This window comes from Protopterus annectens, chromosome 1.part2 (genome assembly GCF_019279795.1).
Source record: "Protopterus annectens isolate FY-2018-M chromosome 1.part2, PAN1.0, whole genome shotgun sequence".
NCBI classification, from domain to species: Eukaryota; Metazoa; Chordata; order Ceratodontiformes; family Protopteridae; genus Protopterus; species Protopterus annectens.
Window position 1 is genome coordinate 742912598 of NC_056727.1, and position 16539 is coordinate 742929136.

Consider the following 16539-nt stretch of genomic DNA (forward strand, 5'->3'; position numbering starts at 1 on the left):
TTATATTGCATGCAATTCCAAGCTTAGTAAACACTTATATTGGGTGCTTAATAATTATAACTAAGGAAAACAGAAACTTGATTTAGCACTGCTTGAGCAGTTATTCTCCTTTTATCAACAGTCAGCTGTATCTTTATAGACATTAATTATGCCGTTTCTGAAAGGCTTGCTTTGTAACTCAGTACACATATTCTTGAAGATTTAGCTTGTGGTCAATGACTGCATCTGGCTCTATCCAGTAGGTAACTACCTATGTATTACCACATGATTAATGATAGATAACCGTCATGTCTTACTAATATTCTGCCCTTTTTTCTAGTTTATATCAGATTGCTACAGTTTAACTATTAATTCAAGGTATTAAAACCAGTCTGCAGAGCTATCCCTCATGCAATTTTGTTTGTGTGTTGTATATCTGAGCTGAATCATCTACATTCTGGATTGATATAGTGTCACCAGTATGACTGTGCATATCACTACTGCATAAGGTGAACATAACTGTGTACACGTTAGTGAAAAAGATGAACATAACTGTTTGCACCATTAGTGAATAAGGTGAAGATGAAGCCTTTACTCAGCCTTCATGAGGCCAGTCATTGACTATAATGCCTACTTTGGCATGTATCTGTCCAGACACATGCAACAAATGGAACTCCCACAGAGATACCTTGTTAAAAGGATACTATGCCTAAACAACATGTTCTACATGGACCAGCTCAAAAGCCTGTCACTATACTCTGTATCCTACAGACTACTAAGAGGTGACCTTTGTCTGGTATACAAGGCATCCTTCAACACAACACTGATGGATTTACTGCACATCAGCAACTCAAATGGCATAACAAATACTCAGTCTAAGGATCTAAACCTCTTCTGCAACATCAATAGAATGGTTTGGAGGGACAGGTATATTTGACAAACGATACGACTCCCTGTCCACATAAAACAAAGGTCATCCCTATCTATTTTACCCCAGGACTGCCTCCTGCACTACTAACATACAGAGGCAGCTCCTAAATGTTTTATCCCATGCATTAGTCTCCTCAAATTATCTATGGTATGATTCCAGTTATTCTCACTATGGGTAGTATATAATTATCGGGTCTGTGTTATGATATCGCATGCTCGCAACAGTGAATGAGACATAATCGACCCCATGTAAGCAAAAGATTACATCAAAACCTCAGAACAATCGCTGTTCCAAAATAAAAAAAAAAAAAACTGTAAGACATTACATAATGTGGGGGGGCTTTGCCCCCCACACACCCCTACTTAAATATACCAACTCCGAGATCACATTACAGTGCCGAAAATGGCAAAGTAGCTAAAGCAGCCAAGTGAATTCTTTCCCAGGGAAAGAATTAGCTGAAAAGCCGTTTCGCTATTTTGCCTTTTCGCGCTTTTCAGTTCGATGAAGATGTATTTGACAAACTGCATCTGCGACAGCATAATAGGGAACCTAATTATCAACCATGGAATGGGTAACGCCAATCAATCTTTAACCAAATAGGATAGGTTAATTCGAGCACAAAAAGGAAAAATTGCTAGGTTTAAAATAGTCCACAAGGGCAGCTAGCCTAGAACTTACCCATGAACATATGAACCTATGACTGTATATATCATTTGCGAATAAGGTGAAGAGAACTGTATGCACCATTAGTGAATGCGATGGAGATGACTGTGCATTCCATTAGTGATAAGGTGAAGATGACTACATGCACCATTAGTGAATAAGATGGAGATGACTGTGCATACCATTAGTGAATAAGGTGAAGATGACTGTATGCACCATTAGTGAATGTGATGGAGATGACTGTGCATTCCATTAGTGACAAGGTGAAGATGACTACGTACACCATTAGTGAATAAGATGGAGATGACTGTGTATACCATTAGTGAATAAGGTGAAGATGACTGTACACACCATTAGTGAATAAGATGGAGATGACTGTGCATACCATTAGAGAATAAGGTGAAGATGACTATACACACCATTAGTGAATAAGGTGAAGATGACTGTACACACCATTAGTGAATAAGATGGAGATGACTGTGCATACAATTAGAGAATAAGGTGAAGATGACTATACACACCATTAGTGAAGAAGGTGAACATGACTGTATGCACCATTAGTGAATAAGGTAAAGATGACTGCATATACCATTAGTGAATAAGATGAAATCAACTGCTCATACCATTAGTGAATAAGGTGACTATAAGTGTGCATATATGTTGCCTGTGTTCATGACTGCATAATTATAACTCAGTGAATTTAAGTTACATTCTGTTATTCTTCAGAATCTTAAGCTATGTAATAACATCTTATTCACAATCTCTCTCTTTTTTCTTTCTTCTTCTTTTTGTCTCTCACTGTCTCTCTCTTTCTCTCAGTTAGCTAAACCACAGCCTGTTTAGTATATTAACTGCATACAGTATCCATACATTCTAACTCTATACCTTATATTCTTGATAGTCACTGCCTTCTTCATCATTGCAAACAATACATCATTGCTAATTCATATTTTTTGTTAACAAAAACTTCTGTCTCACAAAAGATTGCTTGTTTAGACAGACTCACACCATATAAATTATATATTTTTGTTTGTTTTCCTTCTCTGAATTTAACTAATCTTCCTACACATTTCTTGTTTTGAGATTTATTGTTTTATTAAATGTCAGAACTGTCTCTCTGAGTGTTATCTTCTCTGCTTAATGAACACTTACCCTAATGCAGCATGCCAGACTTAAATTTTATAGCACGTCATGACCCTGTTTTACACTTTCAGTCTTTCTCTCTCTCTCTCACACACATACTGTCGATCTATGAGGTGTAGTCTAAGCAGTCATTTTTTCCACACTAGCATTTTTCAAGATTTCTATTTTAGCCAGTTGGAAATAAGTGAAAGTAAGTTCAGTAATAATAATGTAATAAACAGTAAAGTAATAAACAGTTAATTGCAAACAAATGTTAAATAAATAAATAAATAAATAAAGATGTCAGGCAGATAGCGACATACAAATTTTGCTCTGTTTCTCTTAAACAAACCTGAAAGGATTTATTCATCAATTTTATCAAACAATATTTAATAAAGGTGAAATATGTTATAGAAAACAATTTGGGAGTATTTGATGAAAAAATACATATTTTTAAATATTTTCCTGTCAAAAAATCAATTCATAATAATTTTCAGGAAAAATGAATCTCTTTAAAGCAGCATCTCAAGAAACATCTGTGAATAAGGAATTGCAGTCTATTCTTAGTAGTATACAAGACTTATCTTTGAAAATGGATACACTTGATTATAAAGTAGATACAGTTAAAGAAGACTGTAAAAACAGATTGAACTAATTAATGAAGTCAAACAGCAAAAACTTCACATATCTGCTATAGAAGATTCAATTACTGACATAGATGGTAGACTAACAGAAGAAGAAAGCAATATTGAATTTATTCTTAAGCAAAACAATAAATTCTTTGAATACATTGATGATTTAGAAAATAGAGAGAGAAGAAACAATATCCAGATGTATGGAGTTCCTGAGAAGCAAGAAGGAGACAACATGGTTACTTTTTTAACTTCTTAGATTTATAAAATTTTAAGCCTTCCTGAAGCCCTGCCTTTTGACATAGAGAGGGTTCACATATCCTTATCTGCAATAACCTCAAGCAAGAAATTTTCAATCCAAGATCTATAATAGTTAGATTTATCTCCAGCCAGGACAAAGGCTTAATTTTAAAAACAGCTTGGTCTGCATCACCCATAAAAATATTTGACAATGACTATTCTTTTTTGGTAGTTTCAAAAAGAAAAGCATGTATTTCCCTTTTAAAGAGCTTAAGGAAATCCAGAATAAAAACACATCTGATATAGCCTGCAAAATTAAGACTATTAGTACCAGATGGGGGAAAAATTCTGAATCTCTGGAAGATGCAGTTTGTTTTGTTCAGAAGAATAATTTACTTAACATTACAGAAAAAATGGATTGATGGATTGGAATTAATCTCTAAAAAGACAAGCTAAATGAATGGACAGCAAAAGAGAAAAATAAAAAGCTTAGAGACAAATGAAAGTTTTACTTGTTTATGTTTAATCTAATCATTTAAATTATTACTTTGAAACATCCTTAAAAAGGACATCTATCATAAGGTAATACCTTTCCTATTATTTATATAACAACCTCATTAATAAGTAATAGCTTCCTTTTCTTTTGTAATACATCTGATTTTCCATTAGAGGGGAAAGAGTATAATAAAATAGGATATTTTCATTTTAATCATAAAAATTTAAATTAAATTATTATAGTAATACAGTTTATTCTAGTTTAATTACTACAACATGAAATATATGCTAGTTGATTTTTGTTTAAACGTTAAAACAAGGAGACGTGTGAATATATATGAGCATAAGCAACTGCTAATGACTTTTCTAATTACTTACATTGTTTAATATTTATAAATAGTGTAGATTAATAATAGGGAATTTGCTTTAATTTAATTTATTAAATATAATTTGAGTTAGTTTACTGCATTTGAGAACTGTTTGACTCCTTCTGATTTTAAACTGTTAATAATGTTTTTTGTATTCAAATTGCAGCTCGCTGAACATTACTGTGAGCCTTTTAGCATCAAAAACAACATCTTACCAGCTTATTTTCCCAGTCTGAAAACTAAATGTTTTAAAGAATCTTTCTTCAAATGGCACACTTGTGATTTAATCGCCACAAAATTCTGGTTTTGTTTTTACACAGTTCCTGAAGAAAGAAGTGCTTCTCAGCATTTAATCCCCTTTGAAACAGTAATCAAATGAACAGAACACTAAAATGAGCATTAAAGAGGCATATATAAGAGAAATGAATATACTTTTCCCCTTTTAATAGAAGAATTGTAAGTGATCTGAGCAACCATATCTATAGTACAGATTTCTCTTTATGTCCTGTAAACATTTTGAGACAGAAAGGTTACTTACTTATATTAGATATGCTTATTCTGTCATAAATGACAGTTCTGTTATAAAAGTAGAGCACTTCGCCAGTGGTTGAGAGACTGTGAAATTAGGAGGCTGTCTAATGATTTACGAGGAAAGATGCATTATCTTTTTTCTTATTAGAGAACACTGAATCAGCAAAGGGGCTATAATATGTTGGCACTGAAATGCTCTTGGTGAATAAAAAGTACTTGAAATTTGTTTCCTTCCATTCTGAATGTATAACCTTTATCAGTTGCTGGAATTATCTGCATCTCCATTGCTATCTTCAGTTGCACAGGGTTTTTGTTCTGTTCTGTTTTCCTTAGTGTGTAACTGTCAAAAGGCAGAGATTTTGACAAGTCCTTGTACACTAGACTGTACTGATCTGATTAAATAAAAAGCACTTGATTAGAGATAACCATATAGAACAAAAAATGGTAGTCTGTGCATGCTGTAACATTCTCCCCTGGAGTTCAGTGATTTGGTACTTTGTCATTCTTATATTCTCTAGTTTTTTGATGGGGCTTTGATATGGTGTTAAGTTATCCAAAAATACATTGTGTAAAATCCTATCATCTGTAGTTTTGCCTTATTGGTTTCTCCATAATTCTCTGCATGTGCTGATTGTTCAGTTTGGACTACTTATATTGTATGAAAATGTGGGTTATGAGTCTGAATTTTAAACATTGCTGAATGGAGGTATCCTGATGCCATTGCTGAGACTGTGAAATTGAAACTTTAAATGGCTAGATCCTGTCTACTCTTGGTTAAGAGGACTTACTGAATTTTGTGCCTATTCTATTCAGTTTCTCCTCGTGCAGCAACATGTCTTTTGTATGTGTGCCTTTTTTGATGGAAGAGTGGGTCTCAGTATGTTTTTTCTGACTTATCAGTTTGTTAATGCTAATTATATGGGTTAGCTGTTCATGTTACAAACTGTAAACACTAAAGTATATACATCTGGTCTGTGGTCTCTCAAGACTGTTATGACACTTATTGGGTGAGGTGTAGTTGAATATTAGAGATTAGTACTAATTGAATTTTTCATATTACACATATTTCTCACAGATTGTAATTATAGTAAGAAATCATCCTCACCAGGTAAATATACCAATGAAAATCATCCTTTCAACTAAGCGTATTTAATTAAAGCAGGGCCTATATACCATGTACCAACCTTGACTGGAATATATAGCAAAATATCAGATATAGTCAGTCACAAATGTATTGCTTATAAATTGTAAATAAATGTATATAAATGTTTCTTTAGCTTTTCGAAAGTATTGCATACTTGGTCATGCAAACTTAATTTTAAATAGTGGGAAAGTAAATTGTAGTAAATCATGAGGCATAATGTCTGAATTCTTTACTACAGACTGTGTGTAATTTGACATAATATTGACAGGGAATAACACTAGTTACTTTAAATATCTAAACCCAGATATGACAAAAGTCATGGAACATTTATTATCTTAACTTTAATGAATGTAAGTGCAAGCTTAGTATATAAAGTTAAATGTAGATGGGATTTACAACTGATATGAGATTTGAATGTTGGGTTTTTATATTTTATTTACTCTTCTGAATTTCCTTTTCAGCTTGATAAAGTGAAGATGTTACACTATTTGTGGAAAGAATTCAGTCATACATATAAATATGTTTGGTTTATTGGGTCTTAATACGAACTTTATGAATTACATATATGACTATTTTTTTTAGTTTGTTATGGATTAGATCTTCTGAAAATGTTTCAAAAATATTAGATGAACAAACATAGAATGTTATTTTCCTTCAAGGTAGGAAAACATATTTTAAGAATGGAATGAATATGTGTTGTTTATAAATGAATTATGTAATTATATTAAGTATAAAGATATAATAGAGATTATAAAGTTATAACATACTAGTTAAAACTTAAATCGTTATCTATCTGATAGGCAATATTAATTATAAAGTTAGTTATATAGTTCTTTTATTGTGTATATTAGAATTATAAGATTAATAATAACATTACTTATTTTAATTTCTGATGTTAAGTTTTTATTATATAGAAGTAGCAGCAATAAAACATGATTAGGTAGTGTAATGAAGTTGTTAGTGAGTGGTTTGTATGATTTTTTTCATCAAATCAGAAATTTTTATTCCATGTTAGAGGCTAAGAATGTTTTTAGTATAGATTTTTTAATATCAATACTAATGTTTTTGTCCATAATAAGATGTATTAATTATATATCTGTGTTTATTGTATTGAATCATTGCATATTAGTTCTTAAACCATTTGTTATAAAAGGTGACAGTATACAAATGTATTTAATTAAATATTAATTTTTATTTAACATTTGTTAACTGGGAAAGTCTGACTAGGACAGAGCTTATTTTCATTGGAGGTCCAGGGAGAAACACTCTAGATGCATGTCTTTGAATGTTGGGGGAAACCAGAGTACCTGGAAGAAACCCATGAGAATGCAAGAAGGAAATGCAGACTCTGCACAGAAGGCACCCCAGCTGAGAATCAAACCAGAGAACCTCTTGCTGTGAGGCGACAATGTTAACCACTGCACCACTGCGCTGCCCAGCTGGGTTAAATAATTCGTTAAAGAGGGGTATTTTAAATAAGTACCTAAAATTACGCAAAGTAGACACAGTTTTATTTTTACAAGAAAGTAATTTATTGACCAAAGATTTAGATAGATTGTTAATAAAAGATTATTCAGTTTTAGTGGGTTCTCATTTTAGTTCAAAAAGAAGAGGTATTCTTATTGCCTGTAAGAAATCATTAGGTATACCTAAAATAGTTGATACCTGTTCTAATAAGAATGGTATGCTGGGATAGTAGAAATAGATAAATAATATTACACTTTTATTAATGCCTATTAAATTCTTGGAATAGGATCTAAAACTGCTTAGAAATATTTAAATATTACAACACTATATACAAAATGAGAAATGCTGATAGCTGGAGACTTTCTTATCAAATAAGGACATGACTAATGATGAAAGAACTCAGGCTATCTTCGGTAGCTAAACATTTAAATCATTTTATAAATTCAATGATTATAAGAGATATTTTGATTTAAGGTTAGCAAGTTCTCTAAACTATGCACATTATTCTTTCAGATTCAGAACCCAGACAAATATTACAGTTTTACATTTAATGTGCTTTATTCTAAAATAGAATATATATTATAGCTTTGTGTCTTCTGACTGACCACAATGCTATTACTTTTACTATAGCATTAAGTCCAAATAATTTAATCTACTGTCAAATACTTCCTGCTTATAAAATTAAAAGGTTTTAGTGAATGTTTTTTTTTAATTAATTAAATCAATGTATGGAATTTAATAATAATGCTGAGGTTACAGAAGCTATTTTATGGGATACGTTAAAAGTTTATTTATATGGTAGAATTAAGAATGGGTATATGAGTAAAAGAAACAAATGGGACAAAGAGTTAAATGTTCTGCAATCCAATATTGACAAAAATTGAAACACAATGATAAATATTTAAACATAGAGTTGAAAAATCTAAACCAGAAATATTTAGAAATATTACCATAAGATTTCAATTTGGAAAAAATGAACTTACCATTGTATTCATTAAATCATAAGAGTCTACACAGATTAGCCAATAGGTCAAAAATATGAATAAAATAAATCATATTAAATGGACTGCTTATAAAGTGGAGGCTATAATGTAAGAGTAACTGATTTAAAAGATATATTAGAATGATTCAGTAAATACTGTGAAAAAACTAACAAAGCCAAGACAGGACAATATAATAGTAACTTAATGAGTACTTTTTTTGAAGGAAAACATACAGTTAACTAAAGAACAGAAAAGTCAAATTGATAAGTCATTTTCTTTTAGAGAATTAAAAGATCAAATTAAAACTCTTAAAACTAACATGGCTCCTGGACTAGATGGTATAATACCTGCATTATATAAATTATTGCCTGATAATATCTTAAAATGATTAAATATTTTTGAAGAAGTTATTCCTCCTTCATTTAGATTTTCTCTTATCACACCCACCTTAAAACCAGATAAAGATCCTACATCAGATTATTCTTATCATCCTATTTCACTGTTAAATGTACAGTATAAGATATTTATATCTATATTAGCAAAAAAGTTTAATCTTATTCTATTAGGATTAATAAATGATGATCAGATTGGTTTTCTATTAAACAGAAGAGTTCAAGAGAATATTATTAGACTCTAATCATAATGTATATGGCTAATAAAAATAAAAAAAAACTTTCAATAATAAGCTTAGATTTGGATAAAGCTTTTGATTTAGTGAACTGGTCTTATTTGTTTAGAGTGCTCAATTAATATAATTTTCCACATATTTTATAAGCTTAATCAAAAAGCTTTATGATAATTTAGGATAATCTTTTGTTAAAAGGAGTTCTTTTTATCTAGTCCTTTTGATATATTAAAAGGCTCGAAAAAAGGATGTCCTTTTTCTCCTTTTTAATTTGCATTAATTATAGAGCCATTTGCTTACATAAGATCTAATAAAAATATTAAGGGCTTTAAATAGACAGAATATATTCCTGTACAATTCAGCTATTCTCTGATGATATTCTGTTAAGAAGTGGTGATACTGAAATTTTGTTAGACCATATAGCTAATTTTATGGATTATTCTGAAAAGCTTTCTGGTTTGAAGTTTAATCATAATAAAACAAGAACTTTGCATATAAATAAAAAGATAACCACCATTTTAAAATGTTATAAAAATTTTAACTGTGATAATTCACAGATTAAATATCTAGGAATCACTATTGAGTCTAATAGTAAAGGTTTGATATCGGTAAATTATAAAAACGAATTGCTATAATTATTAAATTAACCACTAATTGAAATAAATTATTTTTCACAATGGAAAATCAACTTACATTGATTAAAATTATAATTTTACCAAAAATTTTATTTTCTATTCAGTCATTAGTTATTCTTCCTTCTAAAAAGATTCTAAAAAATAAATTCTATTCTACTCAAGTTTTTATGGTTTCCTAATAGACCAAGGATATCTTTTGCCATACAAAATTTGGGAGGAAGGTGGTATTGGGTTTCCTAATATTGTGTTACATGTAAAGTCTGTCATTATTAAAATAATAAAGTGAAAGAACGTAATGGATCACCCAAAACAGCATTTAATCAGAACCACATTAAACAGTAAGCGCTTTCATCATCAACAATAGCTTCCTCAGACTGACTAATGCTACAAATCAACCAAAAATTTAAACTACAAATGCACCAATCACATATAAAGAACATTTTTAAATACATTAACCCCTTCCATGCTTTAAGCCTTTTCTTTTTAAATAGGCTACAAAATCATCTCTATTATTGGGCCCTGGTGGGAAACAGGCATTTAACCTGACTTGCCACATATATTCCTGCCAGTTAAGCTCATCTTCTGCATTAAATAATTTGTCATAGTTAGGTACTGCTTCTAGTACCAAAAACTTAAAATGTACTAGACAATTACTAGTTTTGTAATGTTTAGCAATGGCATTTTTTACATCCCCTATTTCCACAGCATGTTTATGTTCATACATAGGTTTATATAATTCTCTACTGGTACGCCCTACATAAAAAGAAGGACATGATTGACACATTACTAAATAAACAACAAATTTGCTTTTACGTGTATAATAATTCCTAAATTTGTAAATAAAACCATTGACATTCACTTCTTGTACACCAGTAAGCAAATAATCACAAAATCTACAATTGAAACATTTAAACATACCTAACTTAGTACTTAAAGTTAGCGTAGGGGTACTAAGTTTACTTTGAAAATAATTCTTGAAACTCTTGCCTCTCTTATTAATAAAATTTGGTCGATCACCTATTTTATCTTTCAAATCACTAGAACTTTGTAAAATTTTCCAATTATTCCTTATGACATTCTTAATAGTGAAACTATCTGCACTATTACTAACTTCCATAGAAACTCTGAAGTCATTACAATTTTTTACTGTTTTGTCAAATCTAGTTTCATTGTGCCTTAATTTCTCAACTTTATCAAGTGACAAGGTTATTACTTCCATTGGATAACTTCATAAATAAAATTTATCGCAGAGAGCTTTACTTTCTACTTGAAAATCACTATCATTTTCAGTTAATCTATTCACACGCATCAGCTGACTACAAACTATATTGTCTTTCATCTTTTTAGGATGCATACTACTATAGTGTAAATAAGAATTGTTATACACCTCTTTTTTATAAATCTTAGTTAATAATCTATTTTCACTTTTAAAGACAGTTACATCAAAATATTTAATACTTAATGTATTAATCTCAGCTGTAAAATGTAAATAGGTATTAACACTATTTATATATGCTATAAACTCATTGAGACTCATAATATCTCATCGCCACAAAAAAAAAAAAAAAAGACATTGTCAATAAAACGACTAAAAAATATAATCTTTTCAGAATAAATATTGCTTAAAATATTAACCCTTTCCCAGCCTTGCATAAATAAATTGGTGTAACTGGGAGCCATAGCGGCTCCAATTACCACTCCATTTACTTGATGATATATGTTGTCATTAAATTCAAAATAATTATAGCTTAATATTACAACTGAGATTTCTAACAATAAATCAACCACATTTTTAGAATAAATCTTAGAATTCATCAGCTCAAACCTAACAACATATAATCATTCTTCATTAGGTATCATAGTATATAATGAATGAATATCCAGGGTGACCATCAAATCATTCGGAAGAATTTCTAAGGCTTCAATTTTATTTTTAAAATCAAACGTGTCTTTAATAAAGGCTTCCCCTGTTTCAACCACTTTTTCCAAATGTCTATCCGCATATATAGCTAAAGCCTCATTCTACTGGGTTTTAAAAGACTATGTTTTGAAAGACAGATATAAGTTTATCTTCAATCCTTTTATTAATCACATTCTGTTAAACTTTAAGAGATTTATGAACTCAAATTATTTGGTTAAAGAATTATTATTTTTATTATTGTATATATCTTATATGAATGGATGCTTAGAATATTTGAATGTATGTAAAATGTTATATCTCAAAAATTGTAATTTAACATTTTGGCATCAATTTCTTAATGGAAATAAAGTTATTTCAGCTGATTTTCTTTTAGCAAGACACAGTCTAGGGAAAAATAGCTGGGTAGATATACAAATTTGTAAGAAATATTTTTACCATAAAATAAAAGTATCATTAGATCATCACACTAAATCTATTCCAAAAATATTACATTTTCTTTCAAATGTTAATAGTAATTCATGTAAAAGTAAGTAATATTTATAAATAATATATAAGATTATAAGAACTGAATGTATTACTTCTGATTTGTCAATTTGGATTTACTCAACAAAAAATTAATAATGAAGTCTTTTCAGAAGTAAATAAAAATATTCTTAAAATCTGCAGAAAAACTGACATCTTCACTTTATTGGAAAATGTATACATGGCAGTTTCCACATAAAACGTTTTAACACCTCATAAAGTTGCATTAATATATAAATCAAAAAAAATAGATTGTTGAGATATAGTGAGGTTTTTGATGCAGATTGGGTTTGCATGATAATAAAGTGTAATATGGTATCTTCTTTTTGGATAGACTTTAGAAACTTTTCTCAAGCATTGTGGTTGGGTAATTGCATTATTACTGATTCTTTGATATTATTAAATGCCTCAATCCCAGATTCTGTACCAGCCTCACAAATACCTCTTCTTTAGTCTATTCTAGCTATACCTAGGAAAGTCCTTACTAAAAATTGGAAATGTATATCTACCCTTTCTTTTACTGAATTTGTTCATTTAGCTAAGTCTGCATGTAGAACTGTCAACTATAAAAATAAGAACTATAAATGTCACTCATTAGTACATATCCTTTCAAAAACTAAATGACTGATTGGAAAAGTATTAGTAGGTTAGGATATAAAAGAATCTCTTGTTATGGACTTTTTGTAAATAATTTGTTTTATTGTTTGAATTGTTGTTGTTTTTTTTTAATGAAACATGGTAGAAGTGTACACATCATTTAATAGTAGATAATAAACCAATTTTCAGTCCAGAAAACAAACCTTATTGCATTCATACACACATTTAGAACCTTTTCTCGAAACCTTACTGATATCATGATTTACACTAGTAAGGGCATGTAAAGGATAGAGACCATAGTTACTTGAACATGACTAACAGAATTGGGGCAATGTTGGAATATGGCTGTCCTGCCTTGAACAGTTGCTCTAATTTTGATATGATAGCACCAACACAAGACTCACTATCAAGCTCAGTGGTCAGTTGATAATGTTACACTACTAAATGTTTACATACACACAAAATAGCTCTGAGTTAGTTGACACTGTCATATAAGTTAAATATTTTCTACATGCCATGTACATGATACAGTTGTTTACACCTATATAAACTAAAAATACATTGGGTGCAAATTACCTTTATTTTTGAATAGGAAATGATCAAAAATACAGCAAATTATTGTTGAAGATTAACTCCAGCTTATCAAACACTGCTGGTTCCAGAACCCTATTGGCACATACGAACTACAGGATATGTCTATGAGTGGGGAAAATTAAATACTGTTTTGCTATTTTTATGTTGCAGCTTTGATTCTCAGGATGATTTATTTCAGGGAGCATGAAAGTAAATAACCATGTCTGTCAGGTTAAGTCCTTTGGTATGTGATCTCCTAAACAGAGCACATATCTTTAGATAAATTAACCAATATATTGGATTCCAGATTTTATGCTTACTGTAAAAAGGATGTTATCTTCAATGTATTTAAAAAGGAAATGAGTGAAAAAATACAAGTTTAAAAAACAATAAAGCCAAAGGCAATGGCTTGCGTATTAGGTATAGCTGTACAGCATTTAACCAGTGGTTTACCTATGTAACCTCCACCGCCTCCACCTGCAGAACATCCTCCTCCTCCTCCTCCAAATCCACCAGGAGTTGTCCAGCCCCACTTATTCATGGCTTGAGGACAGGATTCTCCACCTGCAGCACCCTCCAGTAAGGACTTTCCAGCATGAAGCAGTGTTGTGCTGTCATTCCAGCCGCCTCCTCCTCCTACACATACACAGATATGAAAATGAAAGATTAGAAACAAATATGCAAACTATGTGAAATGCAATGTAATAGAAGCCTGGGATAAAGAAAAACATGGAGCCAACATGACAAAAATGTTCAATTCAGGACTGTTATCTATAAATATCATGTTTAGACATGTACATAACATAGCATTTTTAAGTATTTCTGATATATGCTTTCCATCCCATTTATAACCATTTAATAATACATAGTTTTTTTAGTTTATTTTAACCACTTTGTCTTTGACTGACATCTAGCCAATGGAATTTCCAGGTCTGTTCCCCTAGTATCTCCAGAGTCTATTTCTGGGTAAGCTGAGGAGTTACCCTGATGACTAGATGTAAAAGCTTTTTTAGGGACAGTTTCACCCTGCTAGTTTTATCTATGTCTCCATCTCTCATTGTGCGAGTATGCGCTTGTGTAAAAATATTCCTTACTAAGTTTTATTTGCATTTGTTCATGTTTTATTGCCATTCCTTCATCAATTCCCAAATATTTATACACTCCCTCTTGCTCAAATTATTTTATATCACTTTTCTGTCCCAAACTGGTGTGTTCTTGGTGCTGTAGCTTTCCTATTTTAAAGTTTGCTTTGGCGCATGTACTATCAAGACCAAATGGCATTCTTATATCATCTGAAAAGTTTTGACAACTTTCAGATGTTCTTTCAGTTCCTTGTCTGATGATCTATGCAGTTTTAAACCATTCGCAAAAAGAAGATGAGAAGTCTTTACACTTTGTTGTTTTCTGGGAGCCAAATTGTAGCCATGACCTAATCTGTTAAGTAGACAGGTTAATGGGTTAAGCGCAAGACAAAATTAGACAGTTTAATGGGTTAAGGGCAAGACAAAACAGCAGTGGTAACAAAGAGTTACCCTGGAGCATCCCCCTTTGAATTTTTATTCTGGAATCAACTGCAAAGTGGTTACTGTTTCATGGTCTCTGTAATGTAATCTATCAGTGTAGGGTGTATCCTATACATTTTTACTGTCAAATGCTTTTTTGTAGTCTTTCCATGCCAAATGTAGATTCTTCCCCTTGTTTTACAGTACTCAACTATGACTTTGTATAACAACAAATGACAATTTGTTCCATATGACTTTCTTTTGTTACTTTTTGTTATACTGCCATGATTGAGTTTTCTTCTAAATGACTATAAGCTCTGCCAGCATCAATTCCAGTGTATATTTTATACATCGACAGAAGGCAAGTTATTGGTCTATAGTTTTTGGATAGCTTGCAGGTTCACTCTTACGTAGGAGTATTGTTTTTCCAGTTGTTCACCGGGATGGTGTCTGTTCGGGGTAAGCATATAAATAGTTCTTACTCATGGCTAAATCTTCATGTAAAGATGTTAATACTTTCAGCCAGAAATTAGGTACTGCATTTGGGCCTGTGGGTTTTTCAATTAGGATCTTTTGCTAACTTGTTATAAACCCCTCTGGCCGTTGCTTCATCCCATTTCATATCCTGTACATTTGAACTTCTTATTCTATCGTTTGCTTCTGCTATCCCTTTAGCATCTTTGTTGTGTACCACAAAAATATCTATTTCTTCTTTTTTGGTGGTGTTTCAGTTCCTTTTGCTTATTTCCCAATTCTCTATAAAGCTTTTTTAGGCCATCAATAAGTTGCTTATGTTAAAGTTTTCCTTTATATTTAGCTGCATATCTTCTACGTTTCTCTGCCTGTGCTGCTATTTTAGTTTATTATTTGCAATATTGTACAGGTACTGGTCTGTTCTGATACTGCATATTGCTTTTATCTATCTTTCTGAGTATTTTTGTTGATCTGTTCCCTCTTCTATACTCTTCTAACAGTGACACTTTTTGTCTAAATTGCTTTATAATCTTCTCTATTCAAATCTTCCACGATGGCATTTGATTTCTCCCCTTCCTTTCCCTTACTGTCCTGTGTTTTTGTGGTAAGCCTTTATCTGTTACTAATTGAGCTGCACAGTAATATATCCTATATACTTCTGTTATATCACATGAATCTCTATGAACAGTCCTAATTACTGTGTTCATTTGTTTTATCAAACGTCTAACTTTTGGATTTTATTTCTGTAGTCTTTTTCTTTCATTGGTCTTAATATGTCTGCCCATCTCTATTAAATTAATCAACTCTTATCTTAGATCATTTTCATCTAAACTGAGGGCACATTCTTTGTTCTCCGTTTCCTGTGGGCATTCTATAGAAAGTTCCAGAGGATCTTCCTGTGCCATGTTCTCTTCACTTTCATCCTGTGTCATCCATTGCTCTTTCATATGGGAACTCACTGGCTTACGACTCGACAACATTGACTGAGCCAAAGTTGCCACAGTTTCCTGTTCCTTCCCTTGCTGTGGAACTCTAAATGAACTTTTCTACTGGTTTCCTGTGGAAGGCTTCAAAGTATGTTCATATGGCAAGCGATAGAGGATGGAGACGAACCGAATGGTTTTACCTTCGACCC

The 16539-nt window shown here is 31.3% G+C and overlaps 1 protein-coding gene across 1 annotated transcript in view; it reads right to left on the reverse strand.

Annotated features, from left to right (window-relative positions):
• The window catches only part of ALK (ALK receptor tyrosine kinase), a 1522063-nt gene that overhangs the window by 551285 nt on the left and 954239 nt on the right, over nt 1-16539 (reverse strand). The window contains exon 10 of the mRNA XM_044058894.1: nt 13882-14064. Coding sequence (XP_043914829.1) covers nt 13882-14064 — 183 coding nt within the window. The remainder of the gene's footprint in view (nt 1-13881; nt 14065-16539) is intronic.